This window comes from Notamacropus eugenii, chromosome 3 (assembly GCF_028372415.1).
Source record: "Notamacropus eugenii isolate mMacEug1 chromosome 3, mMacEug1.pri_v2, whole genome shotgun sequence".
Taxonomy (NCBI): Eukaryota; Metazoa; Chordata; class Mammalia; order Diprotodontia; family Macropodidae; genus Notamacropus; species Notamacropus eugenii.
In genome coordinates, this window is record NC_092874.1 from 394,937,818 (window position 1) to 394,959,936 (window position 22,119).

The 22,119-nt window shown below is 39.7% G+C and overlaps 1 protein-coding gene across 1 annotated transcript in view; it reads left to right on the top strand.

Moving 5' to 3' along the window:
• Nucleotides 1–5,358: 5,358 nt before the first annotated feature.
• BAIAP2L1 (BAR/IMD domain containing adaptor protein 2 like 1) overlaps nt 5,359–22,119 on the top strand; it is a 138,027-nt gene continuing 121,266 nt past the window's right edge. Inside the window, exon 1 of the mRNA XM_072597819.1 lies at nt 5,359–6,066. Within this exon, the coding sequence (XP_072453920.1) occupies nt 6,016–6,066 (51 nt within the window). The 5' untranslated portion in view covers nt 5,359–6,015. The remainder of the gene's footprint in view (nt 6,067–22,119) is intronic.

Consider the following 22,119-nt stretch of genomic DNA (forward strand, 5'->3'; position numbering starts at 1 on the left):
TCTCAGGACAAACTTAAGTATCTCTTTGGACGCAAATTAAAATTTTAATTTTAGAAAAAGTTGCAATATAAGAGTAAAGCGATCTCTCCAGCAAATGGCTAGTGACAACACCAAAAAGGTTTCTTGTATTTATTTTGCTTATATTCTATGTGTAGGGGAAAGAGTGTGCTGGAGCCAGTCTAACAGGTGGCCAGGGTTGATCATTCATTTTTCAGTGTGAGCATTTACACCTTGGCTTGATTTATTGTTTTATTGATTTCTACACTTAGGAAAATGATGGAGAAAAAGTTAATACAAAATAAACTTAAAAGTATGTCACGTGAACATTTGTGGGGGGGAGGAGGTGGGGTTGCTAAACACTTACCAGTACATCCTTGTACAGTTATGTGTACATATTTATCCCCTGGTGGAATATAAACTCCTAAAGAGCAGGAACCATCTGATTTTTGTCATTTCCCCAGCACCTAGCAAAGATCCTGACATATAGTAGGTGATTAATAAATGCTTAATTGATTGAATAACATTTCTTAGGTTCATAGGATCCCAGATTTAAAGCTAGAAAGAACCAAGAACCTGAGACACAAAGAGGGGAAATTATTTACCCAGGATAACACAGCTAGTAAATGTTTAATGGAAGAGGAAGAGATGTCAAAGATTTCTATTTTTGTTATGAATAAATGAGAGCAGAGAAAATGGATATTATTTGCCATAACACAAAGTGCACGTGCTTAAGAAATCTAGAAGGAAGGGAAAGAAACAAGTATTGTTAAGTGACTATGCGCCGGATCTCATTTGATCTTCACAACAACCCTGGAAGGAAGGCACTATTAGTATCTCCATTTTAAAGATAAGGAAACTGAAGTAAATAGGGGTAAGTGACTTACCCGGGGTCATGTATCTAGTAGAATGTCTGAAAAGCTGTGTTTGAACTCATGTCTTATTGTCTCCAGACAGCTAAGTGGTAGAGCAAGGGCCTGAAGTAGGGAGACTCATCTTTTCTGAATTCAAATCTAATTTCAGACACTTACTAGCTGTGTGACACTGAGCAAGTCACTTAAACTCATTTTCCTCAGTTTCAACATCCTTAAATGAGCTGGACAAGGAAATGGCAAACCCCTCCAGTATCTCTGCCAAGAAAACCCCAAATGGGGTCACAAAGAGTGGACATGACTCAAAAACTGAAACTTTCCAACTTGCCCTAGGTAAACTGTAGAAAAGAAGCCAGATTCCTTTCATTTTAGATTTATATTTTACTTTTAAGAGGTGACACAGCCTGTTCCCAGCATAGAGGTAAAGGAAATCAGTCATTTACTAAGTATGTATATCAAGTGCTGGGGCAGCGGATAGAGCACCAGTGCAGGAGTCAGGAGGACTTGAATTCAATTTCACCTCAGACACTTTGCACTCACTAGCTGTGTGACCTTGGGCAGGTCACTTAACCCCAATTGCCTCATCCTGGGTCATCTCTAGTCATCTTGATGAATATCTGATCACTGGATTCAAATGGCTCTGGAGGAGAAGTGAGGCTGGTGACCTGCACAGCCCTCCCTCATTGTACCAGGAAAGAGAACATGTAAATAGACAAGTGAGTGCTGTGGATATATATAAAATTAATCAATAAATAAAATAAGCACATATGAAACAACTACTAGGTACAAGGTAATCTGATAGACATTGGGATCATAAAGAAAAAAACAGAAATAGTCTTTGCCTTCACAGAGTTCAAATTTTATCAGAAGATACAACAAATACTATGACATTTATAGAAAAGGAGGGGAAGTAGGAGAATGAGCTCCTATGGGGGAAGAGAGGCCATGAATAAGGAAAGGGCTCTTGAAGGAGTTAGCACTTGAGACTGGAAGGAAGCTACCTGTTCTAAGAAACAGAAGCAGGTCTATCAGGAGTGAATTATGGCCTGGGAAAAGACTTAACCAAGAGATGGAATCTGCTTTATGGGGAACTGGCAATTAGGCCCTTTTGGTTAGAGCAAACTGGGTTAGGGGCAGTAATCTATAACCGAATCTGGAAAGACTGTTTGGAGCCAGATTTTGCAGGGCTTTAAATGCCAAGCTGATAAGTTTGTATTTTGTCCTAACAGCAATAGGGAACCACAGAAACTTGCTGAGCACAAGAGCAATCTTGTTACACCTTAGTTTTAGCAATATGAATCCCAGGCTGGATTGAAAGGGGGTGGGAACTGTATACAATAAGACCAGTGAGAAAACTACTGCTTTGTCCAGGTAAGAGGTGGTAAGGGTCTGAATTAGGGATGTTGAACAAAGGAGAACTGACAATTCTCTAACTCAACGGTGTGATTTTATTATAATAAGTACTACAAATTCCCAGAACAATATTCATAGTTAAATACAAAAACTCTTTCTGGTTTACAATGACAAAATACTACTAAAAACGAATCTGCACAAAGCTTTTCTGTTAACCTCACCCTTCAATCAAATTCCAACTAGGGTAATTATCTAAGAAACTATCCAAGAAACTCAAATATAGTTTTTCATTGGAGTGTTATCTTTATCAATTCTGGATTTAAATAATATTGCTGTAGAGTGAATTGTTAAAGGTTAAATTTCTAATACTTATTCCACCACTCAGTTGGCTGCATTTCAGTGGTGCATGAAATGATTCCCATTCATTATAAGGCATTGTAGGATGTTCCAAGATGAAAGGTGAGAGAGGGTGAGAGAGACAGAGAAAGAGAGAGAAAGAGAAAGAGAGAGAGAGAGCGCATTAAATACTTATGTATAGTGAATGTCATTTTTATAATCATTAGTTGTAGTGGTGGTAGTAATTCTAAAGTCATAAGTATAACTCATATTGAAAATGCAACTAAGATGTTAACTAAAGAGATTTACTATTTAAAATATTTCATTTATTATATGGCATTATACTATATGATACCTGTATATGTATAGATGATAGAAAAAGAGAGACGTTTGATTGAAACTGAACTAAGGCTAAGACTTTTGGGACACCCTGTATCTATTAATGTATGGACCTGTGATTTCACTGGTGTAGGGAAAAGATAGTGCACCAACAGTGATATGAAAATTTGTACTGCGTAGTCTTAGAAAGTTGCCTGGGAAAATGAAAGGTTCAATGATTTGTCAATGGTACACAGACCTAGTATGTGTTAGAGGTATGACTTGAACCCAACCTTCCTGATTCCAAGACCAACCATCTAGTATGCTATACTGCTTCTCTTGCTGGGTATATAATACATCTAAACCACTACATTCTATAGCATATACTTATAACCAGAGTTTTTTTAATACTATAAATCTGGCGACGAGGGAAAAAGTAGCTTCAACAGCTTAAAACCACCTTTCCATTAAGGCATAACGTGTTTTACTTAACAGACTTAAGTGCTGTTTCTAGGTGCCAAGTACACCTTTCCATTCCAAGCTCAATTCATTTTATAGCTGCCAGAACCTGATAACAGAGTCCTTCCTATGCAAGAGTCCAATTTGTGTTTCTGTTCTAAGTCCAGTGTCTGACACCTTTCAAATTGTGACGTCAGCATAGCAAATAACAGAGATTTCATTGTGTGACTCTCCCTAGTGACCTGTAAATACTAGGTGTAACTTCAAGACTTGCTATAATCAGAAATTTTTTAGGAATAAATCTTTCCAATAAGAGCTTCTACCATTCTTTGGCTTCCTTTTAAATGTTCTATTTTTATTTACCAGGTTGGATTTTGTTTGTTTTGTTAATTGGGAAGAGGGGAAAGAAAGAGGAGTATCTTCCTAGGACCTCCAAGATCAAATACAAAAGCGTTCAAAGTCCCCTAAGAACCTAGCCCCCTCCTACTTCCCAATCTTTTTACACCTTACTTCCCAATTACTCTTCAATCCAGTAACATTGGCCTCCTTGCTGTTCCACTAACAACCTCCCAATTCTAGGCATTTTCTCTGGCTATGTCTGCAACCCTCTTCTTCCTTATTGCTGCCTACTGATTCCCCTGACTTTCTTTACCCCAACTAATATCCCAACATCTACCAGAAGCCTTTACAGAACCCTCTTCATTCTAGTGTTTTCCCTTCCTTATTTCCTATTTATCTTGTATATAGCTCATTTCTTCGTGATGTCTCCCCTGAGAGATTTTGAGTTCCTTGGAGACAGGGTCTCTTTTTTAACCCCATCACTTAAAACAGATCGTTGCACAAATTTATTGAATGACTGACTGATTATCTATCTATCCTAGCCATCCCTCCCCTTAGTTCTTCCCTCCACTTCCAAACGTTTCTACCCGAATCTAAAGCCAAAGTTAAGTTGTTCACAAATGCCTCTCCCTTCAATTTTACCCTGGGAAGAAGATGCGAAAAGGCTCATCACCCTTAACCCTACTGCATTCAATGTCCAACTAGTCACCAAAAAGAGAAAAATATTGAGCCTAACTTCATCTAGCTGGTAAAGGCCATACCCCACACACACACACACACACACACACACACACACACACACACAAATAAGTACTGAAAATAAGAGAAATACACCTAGTGAGAGTGTCCTGTCACAAGCTCACTTCGAAGATCATAGGAACCTTAGAGATCACCTAATCCAATCCCTTCGTTTTACAGAGAAGGAAACTGAGGCCCAGAAATCAACTAATTTGCCTTTTGTCACACAAGTCTCAAACAGAGTGAAGTTTGAGCCCAGGTCCTCTGACTCTACACCCAGTTCTTTACAATGTATCACGCAACCTTCCCAGACAGAAGTGACATCATTGGTGTGGGTACACCCTCCGCCCATGCGGATTACCGTCCCTCTCTGCCTTAGTTCACAATCTTGCAGAGATACTGTAGCCAACAAACCAAAACAAAAAAAGCGTGTTCAATTCCCTGGTCGGGAGTCTAGCTCTCTGGCTGACACTGTCACACCTCACTGCATTCGTATTTTTAAAACTTTTCCTTTATGGCTTCGGCACATATAAAGACACCTCTACGTGCCTGCCCCCACCCCCGCGCATTTTGATTTCCAGCTCGAGGAGTGAGTAGCAGGGAGCTGGAAGGGTGAGTCAGCACCCTCTCACCAGCCACATCGAACCCCTAGGAGAGGAGCTCGGGATGCTTCCACGGCACTCCTCCCCCCCCCCAAAACATAAAAACCAAAAACTTGCTCAGTGCCCCGAGGACGGCTGCCCCAGGGCAGGAGTCCGCGAAAGCGCATGCCGCACTTTGGGAAACCTGGAGAAACCCTGGCACCGCCAGGCTCCAAGCTGCTTCCCTCCAGGCAGAGTTGGCGCGGGAAACCAGGGACGAGCCAGCCGCCTTCGCTCCCGCCCTCCGGGGCCCCGCCCCTCGGCCGTCCTGCCCCAGGTGCTCCTCGGGATCCCGAGGGGCCTGAGGCCGACGGGACCGGGCTAGGGGAGCCCGGGCCTGCGCCGGGGGTCGGGGTGCAGTCCCGGGAGAGGGCGTCCGGCGCTCGGCGGAGCCCGCCGCCCCTCCCCGGCCCGAGGCGCCCGGGCTGTGCTCGGCTCGGCCCCCACCCCCGGCGCAGGTAGGGCCAGGCCGGCCCCGCCCCGCCCCGCCCCGCCCCTCCGGGGCTCGGGCCGTCGCGTCAGGCTGCTCTGCCCTCCCCCTCCTCCCGGTCCGGCTCCGGGTCCTGCTCCTGCTCCTCCTCCTCCTCTCCCTCCTCCTTCTCCTCCTCCTCCTCCCCCTCCTCCCCCCTGCTGTCGGCGGCAGTAGCTGCAGCTCCCCAAGTTTTGACAGTTTCACTGGGGGCTCCGGAGGGAGGGAGGGGCGCTCCGGGCCGAGCAGCGGACGGCGGACGGCGCGGACCCAGCCTCGCTCCTCCTGCTCCTCGCCCGCACCCTCACACAGTCCCCTGCCGGCGGCTCCCCTCCGGGAGGCACGCAGTCCCCGGGAGACGGGAGCGTCCTTGCGCCCTCGGCCTCCGCTCCAGCTGCCCGGGAAGGCGGCGTGGCCCCGGACCAGGGGGCGGCACCGTGCGCCTCCTTCCTCCTCGCTGTCCCAGAGGCTGAGTCGCGGAGACACCGGCACCATGTCTCGGGGTTCGGAGGAAGTGAGCAAGCTCACCGAAAACACCTACAGAGTAAGGGACTGGGGGCCCCGCAGTGCCCGGGCTAAGGAGGGGGGCAAACTGTTGGGGGGGTCTTCTAGAGGGTCGAAGAGAGACCCTGGAGCCCTCGAGGGGTGCCCTGAAAAGTTTGCTGGGGAGCTCGGGGCAGAAGGCGGGGAATCTTCAGGGATCTGTGGACTGATGCAAGACCACCTTTTGTGTCCCTGGTCAGTGGAGGAAGAAACAGCTCCTCCCAGCCCGGAGCTGCTGGTTCTCTCGAGTCTGGGCTGGGGTAATAGGGACTGAAAGGGAAGAAATGGGGCGGAGGGGAGAGCAGTTGCTGGGCGGTGCAGAAAACAGCCTTTACCTATCTCCTGGAGGCTCTGCTAGGAAAAACTCCAGTCTTTCATCCCCACAGCTGGGTTTTGTGGCAGAAATTTCTCCCACCGCTACTACAGAAGGGAAGCGATCCAAGAGAATCAAACTCCCTTACAGTAGTCGGAGTAGTCAGAGGTTGACTTGGATTGAGGTAAATAGCTAGATTTATCGTCCCAAGAGGCAAATATTGATCAAGGCAAGGATGGCGCGTTCCAACAAGATTTTTCTTCTACGTAAACATTTATAAAAACTCTTTGGATTTTAGGGACATAAAGCCAGTCTCTTTTTTAAAATTAATAACAATGAATTTGCTGTATGAAACTTAAACCCTGGAAAAAGGAGCTTCCCTTGAAAATTTTCCCATTTTTAAGCAAACTGCATCCAAAATTATAGTTAAGACACATAAAAGTCGCCGTGGTATTACTATTACATGTTTTTCAGAAGCCGAAAAAGGCATCCAGTGTCTAGTCTTAAGAAAATAATACTCGCAAGAATGTGAAAAGAGAAACTCCCCATTTAATTAAGAATTGCCAGGTGAGCAACAGCTCATTTGTCGTTCCTGCAGCTGAAAAGGCTTTATTGTAATACACTCATCTTGTTGGATTTTACCAAAGTGGCAGTTAGTCTACTTTTCAGGGATCTTGAAACACCCTTTTCTTTTTATACCTTCTCTCATGTTAGACTGGTCTTTGATACGTGCCGATCATGATTGTGAAACATTTGGAGTCAACAAAAACTCAAAGTTTTAATAAAGTAAATGTTCCTTTTTTGCTCATGACTAACATTTATGTTTCTTAAGGATTTTAAAATATTCAGTAGTGTATTTTACATTTGTAAGAGCATTTTTTTCCAGAAACAGACTTATGATTAGTGATCTATTCAGTAATTAGATACTTTTAAGTTTATTTGTAAATGAATTCCTTTTGAAATAAGATATATACTTAATTATTTATAGACTGCAAAGCAACTTTTGTTTTAGTTCAGGGTATAAATATAACAACTTTTTAATATCTATTAGACTCAGACATATGAATTCCCTAAACTCCATAGATTTTTTTTGAGGCCTATGTAACTTTTTTTCTTTGACCCCAAGATTTAGTTTGTGTTACCTAACTGTATTCTCAAAATGAGGAGGACCTTTAGTCTTTTTTCTGGGGTAATGAGAGAGACTAAAAATGTTTCCATAATTTAACCCCATGGATCCCGAAGACTAAACTGCTTTTTTACATGTGTGTACGAAATGTACCTACAGTTAATTTTAAATTGTTTATTTTTTTTAACATACCTTTAGCACACATTGATTCTGTATAGTACTGTCCCTGAGCTACTGTTGGTATTAAATGAAAGGACTTGTTTCAGAATAGTGTGTGTGTGTGTGTGTGTGTGTGTGTGTGTGTGTGTGTGTGTGTGTGTGTGTGTGTGAGAGAGAGAGAGAGTGAGAGAGAGAGTGAGAGAGAGAGAGAGAGAGAGAGAGAGAGAGAGAGAGAGAGAGAGAATGAGACAAATACCTGTGACTGATGGATTTAACAAGGTCATGCCTTGGGACCCATTAACCTTGACCAGATTGCTTCCCTTATATTTGTGTTCCCTTTCATAGTTGGCAGGTTTTTAAATTTCCAGAGACTTGAATGTTAATATTTTAGACTTAAATCAAAAAAATATTTTGTGTTAGGTCAATATATCAATGATTCTATAGATACATATGAACATGGGTGTGACTGTGTGCCATATATATTTGGTACAGTGGATAGAGTGCTGGACCTGGCATCAGAAAGCTCTTGAGTTCAAATGCCACAACAAGTCACAAGCACTTTGGGCATAAGTTTCCTCAGTTGGTAAAATGAGTTAGATTAGGTGACCTCTAACTTTCCTTCCAGCTTTCAGAATGTGATTTTGATTCTTTGAAATAAATGCCTATCCTTCTAAAGGCAGGGAATAGTTGCCACTCAGCCCAGTTGATGACTGATTGTCAAGAAGGAAAAGTTTTCACACACTGCCTCCATGCACAAATTGGGAGGGAAGTATGATTATGAATTTACATATGTCAAATTTTTTCTATGTGTTGGTTTTTTTCCCCTCTTTTTTTTGATTCTTTGTTATAAGAAATAGTCCTCTGGGAAGGTAAGGGATACATTGTATCCCCTGTGCTTTCCTTCAACTAAGCACTTAACTGGGGGTTTTTATTCATTCACAGGGAAATCCAGATGATGTATAAAAAGCAAAAGATATCAATGGAGTATATTTTAAAATTTACCATGTCCTCATTCTGTGACATTCTGTCATTGTCATACAATGGCACTGGGTCTGAAGTCAGGAAGATCTGAGTTCAAATCCTGCTTTAAATGCTTTTATTGAAAATTGTAAGCCTCCCTAAAGGTACAGAAAAGAAAGGACAAGAATAAGCACTTGTGCAGTGTTTACTCTGTGCCATGCACTATGCTAAGCATTTTATAAATCCTTACAACAATACTGTGAGGTAAGTGCTGTTATTATTCCCATCTTACAGTTGAGGAAACTGAGGTGGGGGTTAAAGTCACACAACTGGTATGTGAGGCAAGATTTAAACCGAGGTCTTTCTGACTCCTGGCCCAGCACTCTATCCAATGCAGTCCCTTTAATATTGCTGTATCTCTCTAAAGCTTCGCACATATTTAAGCTCAAGAAATGTTTGATGATGGTGAATTTTAGTCATTTTTTCCTCAATATTTTGGTTCTACATTTTTATCTAGTGTTTGGGAGTGAGTCTAAATTTGCCATGTAAAAAGTCAAAACTATATCATCTGTGCAATATAAAACTAAAGCTGATCATGGATGGTTTTATTAAACCATGACTGTGCCTCCTTTTTTTTGCATGTACAGATTGGAAGCCTTGAAAACCTCCATTACTCATCCCCTGTATTCCCTATAAACAAATCAGAAGCTTACCCCTATTGAAATGAAAATTCGTATGGCATGGCATCAGCTGAAGTGCTTATTATAATTCTTTCATCTTTATAATGCAAAACACAGCATATCCTGGTACATTTACAAAAGCCAGCTCTGGAGAAGAGTATGTGGTTTGCAGAAGTGGGTTTTAATTTCTGTAACTTTGAAGGAACAAATGCTCTAGAGGAAGAGAAAGATTAAAATGACCCTTCTTTGCCTAGCTATCAGATATCTTTAAATATTTATTTGTTGTTTTTTATGTGACTGTGCGAATATTTAAGATGACATTTTCACAAACGGGTTAGAAGGGCTCTTAAAGACCATCTATTCCAATTCTCTCTTTTTGCAGATGAGGAAACGAAGTGACTTGACTTTGGCCATTTTGTTGTTGACTTGCTTAGGTCGTGTCTGACTTTTTATGACCCCATTTTAGGGTTTTCTTGGTAAAGATATTGGAGTAGTTTGCCATTTTCTTCTCTAGCTCATTTTACAGATGAGGAAACTGAGGCAAACAGTTAAGTGACTTACCCAAGGTCACACAACTAGTGTTTGAAGGTAGATTTAAACTTAGGAAGATGAAGTCTTTCTGACTGCAGGCCCCTCACTCTATCCACTGTGCCACCTAGCTGTCCAGACTAGGGCCATATATGTAATAAGTTTCAGAGGAAGGATTGGAAGGTAGGTCCTCCAGTCTAGCACTTAATCACTACACCTTGCTGCATGTTCAATCTCAGAGGAATTTATATGATAATACTTTAAAAACAAATGGAAACTAATAAACACACCAAAATGTTAAAGAATTGGATTGTTAGAAATAAATGCAAGTATTTTGCAGGTCAAGTGCTTGGGGAGTTTAATGGATTAAATTCTCTACTATATCCTGAATTTGCCCTCACACACTTGCTCTATTGCATGGTTTCCTGATGAATATACATCCCTTAGTGACACTTATAGGAAACAAAGCTTGAGGGTGAAGTAGCATGTAATTAAACACCTATATAACCTTCCTGGAAGTTAGATGTTGAGGAAGTCTTTGATAATTCATGGGTGTGACATCATCAAGCCACTTTTTTAATGCTGTCCCTCCCCTACACTAAGGAATTTGACCAAGAGCCCGGGAATGCTATTTTTCTTTCCAAATTCTTACTGTGTGGATACAGGCATTAAAATGTATTTATGGTGACAGTGAAGGAGAAAAACTACCAACTATTCCTGCTGTAGAAAACTTTAAAGGAGCAAACTTTTACCTGTGAGTTGTTATTTAACTTCTCCCTCCTAACTAATGTAATGACGCAATGAACTACTAGTGGCATTATGGTGATTTATGAAGACAACATTTTGTGTCATATCCATACCTTTAAGTCTTTTCACTGCATTTTTTGCACCTACCTATATAGGTTTGTTTTTGTTTTGTTTTGTTTTTTGCTATCTTATAACCCAAATGAGGGAAAACAGGCATATTTTTTTCTTATTATGATTCCTTTTCTCCCTTGCAGCTTATTCTGTGATTTAAGTGAAAGCCAATGCCCAATTTCCATTAATTGTGGAACACATCACGTACTGTAATATACAGGTGCAAGTTAGGTATTTGAAGTTTCAAATTGTCTCTGCCTCCTTCCCCTATTACTAGCAGTGCTTATTACTCTGACTAAAAAATATTTGACATTCCTCTCTCTTTTTTTAAAAGCTAGTCAGTTTTTCCCAAAAATACGTGCTTTCATCAAGTTTGCTCAAAGGGATTTGGGTCATAAGATAAAAGAGGACTTACCAGTCCAAGGCACCCCCATTCGAGGGCCCCATGGAGACTGTAAAGGGAAAGGAGGAAAAGCTTTAGAGAGTGGTTACTTGTATCAATAGCCCTGCTTCCATATCTCTAATGGCCCTAAATAAATCAGAAGAAAAGCTAGGTAGGTTCCTGGCAATGAATCATGAAAAAATTTAAGACCACAGCCTTCTGTTAGGGGCACTAAGATAAATATAATTATTTTGCTTCAATGGATCCATGATTTCCTCAATGTGGGTATTACTCCAGTGATACATTCCCATACATGGCTGCCCTTTGTAACTTCTGTCCATATTCTTCTATAAATTCTCCACACAGCAGCCCACCTGTATTGGGAGCCTTCCCCTAATTCTCAAGGTTTTTGTAGAATGGTTGCCCAGATACTTCATCAGTATCTAAAAGCAAAGTAGACTTTTAGAATCAAATTTGTTTAATATTGAAGAGTTTTGGGTTGTTTTGTTTTTTAGGAGAAACATCTTTGTTTAACTTTATTACAAGAGTTATTTTAATCGTAAAATTTGGGAATTTACTAGTTAATTCATTATCAGCCAGAAAGGCCTTTTTTTCTTTTTTTACAAAGACATTCAATTTTTTTAAATTCTCTATTAAAGCTAGTTCAACCCCCTTATTTGACAGCTGAGGAAACTCAGGTGCAGAAGGTTGAATAAACCTTTTCAGGGTGTTTTCATGATTTAGAACTGGAAGGGACATAGTTTGGAACAAAGTCGATAAATACTGGAACCCAAGTATCCTGACTTCCAGTTCTAGCTTTATAATACCTTATAGATAATGCTGAATTAATTTTTATAACTTTTTGTGAGGTTTATAGGGGACAAATACTATCTATTTGGCAAGAGGAAAAACAGCTATGGAGCTACTGATGACCCAAAATGTTACATGACATTATACTGGAACCCAAGTATCCTGACTTCCAGTTCTAGCTTTATAATACCTTATAGATAATGCTGAATTAATTTTTATAACTTTTTGTGAGGTTTATAGGGGACAAATACTATCTATTTGGCAAGAGGAAAAACAGCTATGGAGCTACTGATGACCCAAAATGTTACATGACATTAGAACCTATGCCTTCTACCTCCAGGTTTAGTGTACCATTCATTAAATCACTATTCAATAAGGAATTTTTTTTTAAATAACCAAAATTTAATATTAGCATGTGATATTCTTAATGGCCAGTGTTTACTGCTAATATGTAATGTTTTAGTAACAAATATTCAATGTTAACCTGCAGTATTCTTAAATGATATTTTATATTATTATATAATGTTTTAACCAATATTTGAAAAATGTTCCTCCTTAGAGGTTTTCTACGTTTGTGCCAGAAGTTATGACCTTTAGGAGACAATAAGTGTAGTTAAATATATCACGTAGAAGTTCCTTTCACATTTGTAGCCTTGGACATAAAACATAAACTATAAAACTAACTTAATAACTTGAAATATTGTACTCCCCAGCATGACTTAATGAAAATTAGAAATGGGAATGTCTTTAATTTTATGCTACTGTTCATTTTTTAAAATGTTAAGCTTCACAGTTAATCATAAGTTACTACTTTAAAGTGCATAATATTCTCAGTTATTGGGTTAAAAATAACTGCTGGAAGGACATAAAACCTGAAGCCAACGTGAACTTACATATTGTTTGGTTAGGTGATCGTGCCTGCCTTGTCTATTGTTTTGAAAAGGTGTGTCATGAAATAAAAATCAAGGGAGTTTACAGGAAAGTACTTTTTTCCTGAAATGGGCCTCATTCATTTGGAAGCCTGAAACTACTTAACAGGTAACAGGAACTGGAGAAGAGCTTTAACTGATGAAAGGACAGTGATTTCGTATGAACTACGTTTCTTCTGAGTTCAGTAGTTCTTCACAAATGCTACTGTTCATAATCATTTCTGGAATAATTCTCATGTATTTTTTTTTGTGTGTAAACCTTGTGTGGATAGCATTATATTTCCTTTCAATACTTTGCATTTTAAAAGTGTCTGATGTGATCCTTTCATTTGATTTTCTTTTTTACCTTTCAGTTTTCATTACTGCTAAAGCATGTCACAGTATGCATTCTGTGTTAAAAATTCTTCTTTTAAGTTTTTTTTAACATTGCTTTTATTTAAATGGGGTAAAAGGCAGTTTTTGCTAAGCTTAATGCAGGAATATAAGTCTGTTTAGAAGAAAGATATGCCTATAACCTGGGTGGCTTTCAGGGTTATATTATTCCTGAGCATAATCTTTACAGAATGAGTAAAACACTATCCAGTCTTTGTTAACAATTTTATAATAGATGTGAATACCTTTAGAGTTACTTTTGAAATTTAGAACTTCGAAATTCTACTCTCTCATCATAGCTTCATGTATGTACAGGGAGTTTCTGATGAGGAAGTTCTGTATCAGTGCTGGTCAACACTTGTTATGAAACTTATGGTCTTAGTGCCTGGAGCCCTGAAAGGTAGAAAAACTTGCCCAGAGCTACACAGCCAGTTTGTGGCCGAGGCAGAACACACATCCCTGGTCTTCCACACTCTGAGACTATACTGCTTCTCTTTTTCATGTTCATGGTTGTAAATTTTTGGCCTTTCACAGTTTTTCGTTTAATGTGCTCAGTTACACATTGATGCATGTACTCTTTTTTTCTAGGCATTTATTCAAAGGAATAGAATGGCAAACACATGAGTCCATATCCACAATTACTCTCCGCCCTTATTACTATTACCTGCCTTAAAGAGGTGAGAGGGGAAAAAAAAGCTTCCCTTCTTTCTGCTCAGAGGCACATCCAACCTCTCAGTGGGAGGGATAGCTTTGGGCAGATTGAGGAGTAGACTGTAGGTCTATTTAATTGTTGCCCTCTATGCCTTTGTGCTTGTTTGCCTCCTCCCATGATTTGCATCTTACATTTCATCATCTCTTGGACATACACCACTCCTGAGGTGCAGAACTTTACAATTATCTCCAACTATAACCTCATCTCCATTCTCCACCAAAATCTGCTTTCTGCCCTTTTGAAAATCAATTCATTTTCCTAATCTGTAATATGGGGATATTAATAATATTTACAGGCAGCCATGAGGCACAACAGATAAAGCATCCTGCCTGGAGTCAGGAAAACTTGAGTTCAAATCCAGCCTCAGATAATTATTAGCTATGTGAACCTGGGCCAAGTCACTTAACCCTGTTTACCTCATTTTATTCATCTGTAAAATAAGTTAGAGAAGGAAATGACAGACCGCTCCAGTTTCTTTGCCAAGAAAACCCCAAATGGATTCAGGAAACATTGGACATAACTGAAACAACTGAACAACAAAAATAATGTTTACCTCCTAAGGTTGTGAGGCTTGAATAACAGAATATATATAAAGTGCTTTACAAAACTTAAAGGACATATAAATTCTAGTCATTATTATGGAATTCCTTGATCCAGATGATGCCCCCACTTTGGCTTCACTTACCTCCATAGCTACCCCTTAGTTTGCCTCCTTAATGCTTCCCTATTTATGTACTTTGGACTTCATCATGTGTGGGGACATCTTCATCTTGCAAGATCTCCTGAGCTCTGATTCCTGTCTCTTTGGTATACCTCTGCGCCTGGGGCCTCTCTGATTAGAGGTTGGAACTAGTACTCCTTCACGAAGTGGCATTTAAGAAGGCCCCTCCAGGCCAGGCAACTCTTTATTTCCCACTTGGCTGTATTTCATCATATCCATCCCTTCCCCACTTTTTCTTCCCCCCTCTATTCAGCCTTCTTTTGTTGTCTTTTTTTTTTTTTTTAACATTCACATCTCCAGCTCTTACCACAGTTCCTGACACATAGTAGGTGCTTAATAAATGTGTATTGACTGACGGACTACCAGCCCAGAATCATTTGTGTTTCCTCCACCCCAGACCTTCTGCTATACCTAATCTACAAGCCCTCACCATCTGACTTCTCAGTTCCATGGTTGCAGAACATGATATTTAATCTAAATTATATTTTCTCCCATTTATTAAGTGACAACTGCATACAAGGCACCATTAGGTGCTAATATACCAAGATGAAAAATGACACCTTTAGGTGATTACAATCTTTTAGGAAGACTATGGTATAACTCAGATATGATACAAGGTAGAGTTATAAGAAAGGTAGCGATCCATCCAGACAATATTCTCTAGGAATATTTAAGATCAAGAGTCAATAAGCATTTATTAAATATATCAACTGTGTGCCAACCATTGTGCTAAATACTGGAAATATAAAGGCAAATAACTCCTCTCAAGGAGCTCTCCATCTAATGGGGGAAACAGTATGCAAACAACTGTGTATAAACAATACAAGGTAAATTGGAGATAATCTCAGAGGGAAGGCACTGGCATCAAGGGGAACTGTGAAACACTTCTTGCCAAAGGTGAGATTTTTATCTGAGACTTGAAAGAAGCCAAGAGCTATTAGATAAACCAAGAGAACCTTTTCAAGTGGGTACTTAAGTGAAAATTTCATGAAGGAAATGCCATGATAGGATCATGGATAGAGCTCGAGCTAAAAGATCCCTTACTGGTAAGTGACTTATCAAAGTTTACACAGCTAGTAAGTGGCAAAGCCAGGATTCTAACTCGAGTCTATGACTCTTTTCACTGCATCCCCAGGAAAGAGGAGAAAACTTCTGAAAGATAGAAATGAGAAAAGAGAAGAGAGAAAAAAACAGAACAACATGATTTTGTTTGCTACCTCAGAAGGCCCTCAATTATTTTTGGAGCACTACTCAGCAGTAGGCCTATTTACCCAGAGCAAGACTACACGAAGGGGAATAATGTGAAATAAGACATGGAAAAGAAAGCTGAAGCCAGATTGTGGAAGGCCTTGAATTCCAAGCTAAGGAATTGCTATTTTATCCAATAGGTAAGAAAGTTTAAACAGGAGATCTCTGTGCCTTGAGAAGGTTATTTTACTCTAGATAACTTCACTTATGAAGGACAGAATAGAAAGAAGAGACCAAATAGAAAGTTATTTTGATAGTTCAGGAAATGGGGGATAAAAACCTGAACAATAGTAATTGACAATGGGAATGGAGAAAAGAGAGATGCTGGACATTAAAAGGTTAAAATCATTAGGACTGGGCATCTCACAGATGTTGTGTTTGTCCTTCGTTGCCAAAGAAAACCATGCCATCAGAGAAATGATGATATGACTTGCACTTGACCTTGTTTTGAGTGAGGAAGAGCTGTGCAGGTCAGCAGCCTCACTTTTCCTCCAGAGCCATCTGAATCCAGTGACCAGATATTCATCAGTATGACTGGAGATGACCCAGGATACAATAGGAGACCTTAGCCCCTTTAACCCAAGGTCTGTTCAGGAACTCGCTTAGGGTGAGGTAATGCCCATTCAGTGAACAGACCTCTTTAAGAAGTAGCCAGAGGATGGCCCCTTTAGTGAGGCATAGAAAAAAAAAAACCAGCATTGGACTGGGAGGGAAACAGCAAGACTTGGCATCTAGTCTGATATTGGAGTAGGAGGCAAGGGAGAATCTAAGGTAACTTGGATTTTAAACTTGGGTAATTAGGGGGATCAAGGTTCCATCAACTGAAAAGTAACTATCAGACAAATAGAAAAAGAACAAGGAGATAAAATTGTCATAAAAGTAGAGGACGAATTGGCTTGGGGAGTGATTTAAGGCAGGAAGATTAACCAGCAGACCATTGCAACAGACTAAACATTAAATGATGAGAGTCAGCACCAGAGTGTTAACAGTGTCAGAGGACAGAAGGAGGCATATTCAAGAGGTTTCTTAAAACCTCCTCTTTTTCTTCTGTATTACTTTTGAGGACACCCTGATTCTCTTAGTCTCCCAGGCTTGCACCTAGATGTCACCCTTGATTCCTCACTCTCAACTGTTCAATCAGTTTCTAAGTTCTGTCATTTCTATCTTTGAAATATTTCTCATATACACCCCCATTCTTTGTTTTGACACTGCACCTACCATAGTGCAAGTCTTCATCATCTCATAGCTAGATCATTGAAATTGCCTGCTAGTTGATTCCCATCTCAGATCCCTTTCCCACTCCAATCTGTTATCCACTCTGCTGTCAAATTGATCTTCCTAAAGTGTTGGTCTTACCATATCCCTCCCTTCCATGACACTGACCTTGTTCCTCACATGACACTCCTATCTCCCAGCTCACTGGCTGTTCCCCCCATACTTGGAATCTTCTTCACCATCCTGGAATGTTCTCCCTCCTTCATTCATCTCTGATTCCTGGATTCCCTGGTTTCCTTCAAATCTCAGCTAATATTCCACCTTCTGCAAGAAGCCTGTCACAGTCCTCCTTAATCTTGGTGCTTAATCTTAGACTGCCCCAATTTATCCTGTAAATAGCTTGTCTTATGTAGTTGCTTGCATGTCATCTCCCCCATTAGACCATGAGCTCCTTGAGAAGAGGAACTTTTTTTGTTGTTATTTTTGCTCTTACTTTTTTATCTTCTTAGTATCTGCCTGACTCATAGTAGGAACTTTATCAATGGTAGTTGACTCACCCTTCCCTCCAGTCACAGAAGAGATATTACTACTTTTCATTCAAGCTAATCCTTCTACCTTCTCCCCTTGATCCCATTCATTCCAAGTCCTCTTGGACCTTGATCTAGCAATCATCCCCTCTTACTCCTGAGCTTCTTTTCATTTACCTATAAACATACTCAGATCTCTCCAGTCCTAATAAAGCATTTACCCCATCCAGATATCAACCTATCTTTTTTTTCCTACCACTTCTAAAGTTCTTGTAGGAGCTGCCTCCAACTTCCTCACTGTCAATTCTTTCTTTAGTTCCTTGCAGTCACACACCTACCTTACCACTCTACTGAGACTCCCAAAGTCACTGTGCCCTCATAATCAAGAAATCAGAACTCTTCCTCCTTGAACTCCCTTCCACTTTTTTGACACAACCTGCTTCCTTTCCAGTTGGGTATTCTTGCCTCCTTGGTTTCAGAGCCACCCCACTTTCCTGATTCTTCTCTGATTTATCTGTTTTTTACTTTTATGCCATGATTTCCTTAATGAGATAGTTCCTAAATTTCTGTCCTTATTCCACTTCTTAACTCTCTATATACCCTTCCTCTGCCAGTCATATTCATTACCATGGAGATCACTCCCAAATCTTATCTCCAATTCTGATGTCTTCTCTGAGCTGCTACTGCCTACCAGTTATTTCCACTCGGTTGGTCCCTCCCAGTATCTCAGACTCATCACAGAAGCCCAGGCTGATTATCTTTCTCTTTGACCCCTATCCTGTTTGTCCTTCTGACTTCACTGTTTCTGTCTGGAATCACATTCACTCAGTCTCTTATGTTTGAAACCCTGAGATTATCTTTGGCTCTCTCATGTCCCATTTCTCTCATAACCAGTTGTTGCCACATCTGAAACCTTGATGATCTGTTCCCTCCTTTCAGGTCTCACTATCTCTACCTTAATTAAAAGTCCATTATTTATAGCAACTCTTTCTGTAGTAGCAAAGAACTAGATATTAAAAGAGGTGCCCATCGATTGGGCAATGACTGAACAAATTATGGTATGTGAATGTAAAGGAATGCTATTCTGCTGTAAGAAATAAAGAAGAAAATGGTTTCAGAGAACCTAGCAAGGCACAGTGGTACAGAGTGAAGTGAGGAGAACCAGGAGAATAATTTATACAATAATAATATTATAAAGACAAATAATTTTAAAATACTTAGGACCAATGCAATGGCCAGCCACAATTCCAGAAGATTGATGATGCGTGCTACCCTTCTCTGATAGAGGGGTAAGACACTTATTATGCAGAATAAGACATAGTTTTGGACATGGCCAATGTGGGGATTTGTTTGCTTACTAGGTATGTTGTTAGAAGATTTTTTTTGTCTTTCTTTACTCTCAAATGGGAGGATAGGAGGGAGAAAAATATGAATTCTTATGAATTGAATTAAAAAGAAAATAAAGACCCTTAGTACTTGAACTATTCCTAAAATAACCTTCTAAAAGATCTTTCTACTTCCTCATTCTTCCTTTGAAATCTCCTCTTCATATTGCTGCCAGAATAATGTTGATTACACATAGCTCTGATTGACTCACTCCTCCTCTGAGATATGTAGTAGTTCCTTTTGGCCTCAAGTAAATTTCAAATTCTTTTGCTTGGTTTTCTGGGACGCCTACAGTCGCTTCCTCCCCACCTATGTTTCTTCAGTTCCATTCAACAAATGTTTATTACATTTTGTTGATGGTATAGAGGCTAGAGAGAAGGGAGGGGATAAGCATTTATGTTACACCTACTATTTGCACAGGATTGCTGAGGACTTTTACAAACAATCTTTTATTTTATCTCCACAGTAACCCTGCTGGGCAGCTTAGTGTTAGAGGACTTAGGTTTACATGACCCAACAAATCCTACGTCAGTGGCCTTGGACAAGTCACTTTGATAGTAATAGCTAGCGTTTATATAGTGCTGTAAGCTATATTATACATGTAAATAGGTATATAACTATATATAAAAACTATATTAAGCAAAGCACCCGATATGTGTTATCTCAGGTCTAGCCCTCAGTTTGCTCATCTCCAGAATAAGGAAATTAAATTAGATCCAGGATTCCTGATCTTTTTTGTGTGTTGTGCACCCCCTTGGTAGTCTGGAGAAATCTATAGGTTCCTGATTAGAAGAATGTTTTTAAATGTATAAAATACAAAATATATAGGATTACAAAGGAAATTATATCAAAGTAAAATTATAAAACATTTTTAAGTTAATGAACTCCAGATGAAGACCTTCTAGTCACTAGACAATCACTAAGGTGCCAGGCCAAGCATTTATTAAATATATAATATATAATAATATGTACCAGCCATTGTGCTAAGTGCTTTTGCAAATATCTCATTTAATCTTCATAATGATGGGGGTAGGGGACTTTAAATGCTAAATAAATAGGGGCTATTCCTTATCCTTTCATGTACTCTATGCTTCAGACAAAGTAGACAGTTCACTGCCCCTGAACGTGTCCTTAGCTCTGATGTCCTATGGTTGATCTCTGTATCTGAGAGGCCTTCCCTTCTCCCTCTTTACCTGTTGCATTCTTACCAATCCTTTAAGGCCCAACTCACCTACTACCTCTTCTATGAAGCCTTCCCTGAGTCCTGCTAACACACACACACACACACACACACACACACACACACACACACACACACACACACGATTAGCTAGAGAACTGCAAAATAAGTGCTATGTAAGGTGTGAATAATAAAATACCTCTTGCTATTTTATTCTTCTAGAATCCTTTTATTCAGGGAATTTGTTCTGTGAAGTTTAGATTCAGTCAAAGGACTGCACTTGAGGACCCAGAAGGCCACATATGGCCTCTAGGCTGCAGATTCCCCACTCCTGTAAGCTCATGGGCCACCTCTTATCTAAACTTTAAGTCTCTCCTAACATTAAACATGGTACTTAGTGAACTGGACTTCATACATATTGGTTGACTTTAATGCGTGAGTTTTTAATCCAATTTTCTGTGACTATTTCTATTTATTTTGGACAAGCTGTCACTCTTGCTGCCATATCCTTTTTTTAAGAGTCTCTTAAGTTCATTTGCACTTGTTCATTATGCTGCATTAATGCTGCCTGCTAAGTTTAAGGCTTCTTCAGCTGATGGATAAATTCGTCATTATAATTTCATGTGTATTGCTAAGAATAAAGAATATGACACTAAAAGGGACATAAGGAATAGGATTTTTTTTTTTAATGGTTTGGCCTTTGTCACTTTCAAATCTATAATGTCATTTTTCTATAATAATATTGCAGCTTTAGTAAAATAAACATGGAGATTATTCTGCAATAACTGGATAAATATGACCATGGTGGGCATTTTCAAGGCTAATCTAATAAGTATATTGAAAAGATTTTGGAACTTTGCACTAATTGAATTGAATCAGCAAAATAGGCCTCCTGATGTGTCTGTTCTAAGTGTGAAGGACTTATAGTTTTAAATCTGTTTTGAACACCAAATGCCACCTTCATGTTTAAAAACAGTTAATAATGGAACTGGTAACATTTTCCACACATTATTTTATATTGGTTCTGCAAGACTATGCACTAGCAGATTGTCTTAGGTCAGTTCGTTGTACAGTACTTTTTATTTTTGTTTGGGGAAGATGATGGTGTAGACCTGTGATTTCGCTAGTTTAAATAATTCCTAGTGAGCTAATTTTCTCTAGTAATGCAGGTCAAAACCCACTCTGGAACTTACATGCTTAGAGAGTTGGTTGGTGTAATTAGGGATTAAATAACTTGCCCAGGACCAGGCAGCCAGTATGTGTCAGAGGCAGGTCCTCCTGACCCTAAAGCCAGTTCTGTCTCCACAGTACCACACTGCCTTTCCTTTTGTCATCCAGGGTCAAAACCTTGGAATCATCTTAGACTCCTCACTCTCTCACCATTTATATCCAGCCAATTAATAAACTCTAGATGTTTAGCTGCCTACTACTGCTACTAATACCACAACAACAACTACTAGTCTACACCACTACAACTACTACTACTAATACCACCACCACTACATAGTAGCCTACATAGCCTACATTCTCAAAGATCTCCAGATTCCATTATTTCCTATGCAGCCATGTTAGACTAATATTCTTAATGCACAGGTCCAATTATTTTTTCCCTGCTCGACCACCATACCACCCCTCCAGCCTCTCTGTCAACTCTTAAATGCAGTATGGAATCCTTTGCCTCATAGTCAAGGTTCCTACAAGGACTCTTCATGATTGCTCAAATTCCTCTTACTCTATTTTGTGTCTGAATTCATACCATCCCGTTTACCTAGAATTTCTATTACCATATTTCCCACCCCCATCACCATTACCACTATCTCTAACATTCCCACCAATCTCTGTTGAAGTATCATTTATTCTTTAAGGCTCAACTCAGATATTACTTCTTAATGAAGCTGTCTCTAATCTTCCTCTTCCATTCAAAACTGGAAGTGATTTTTCCCATTTT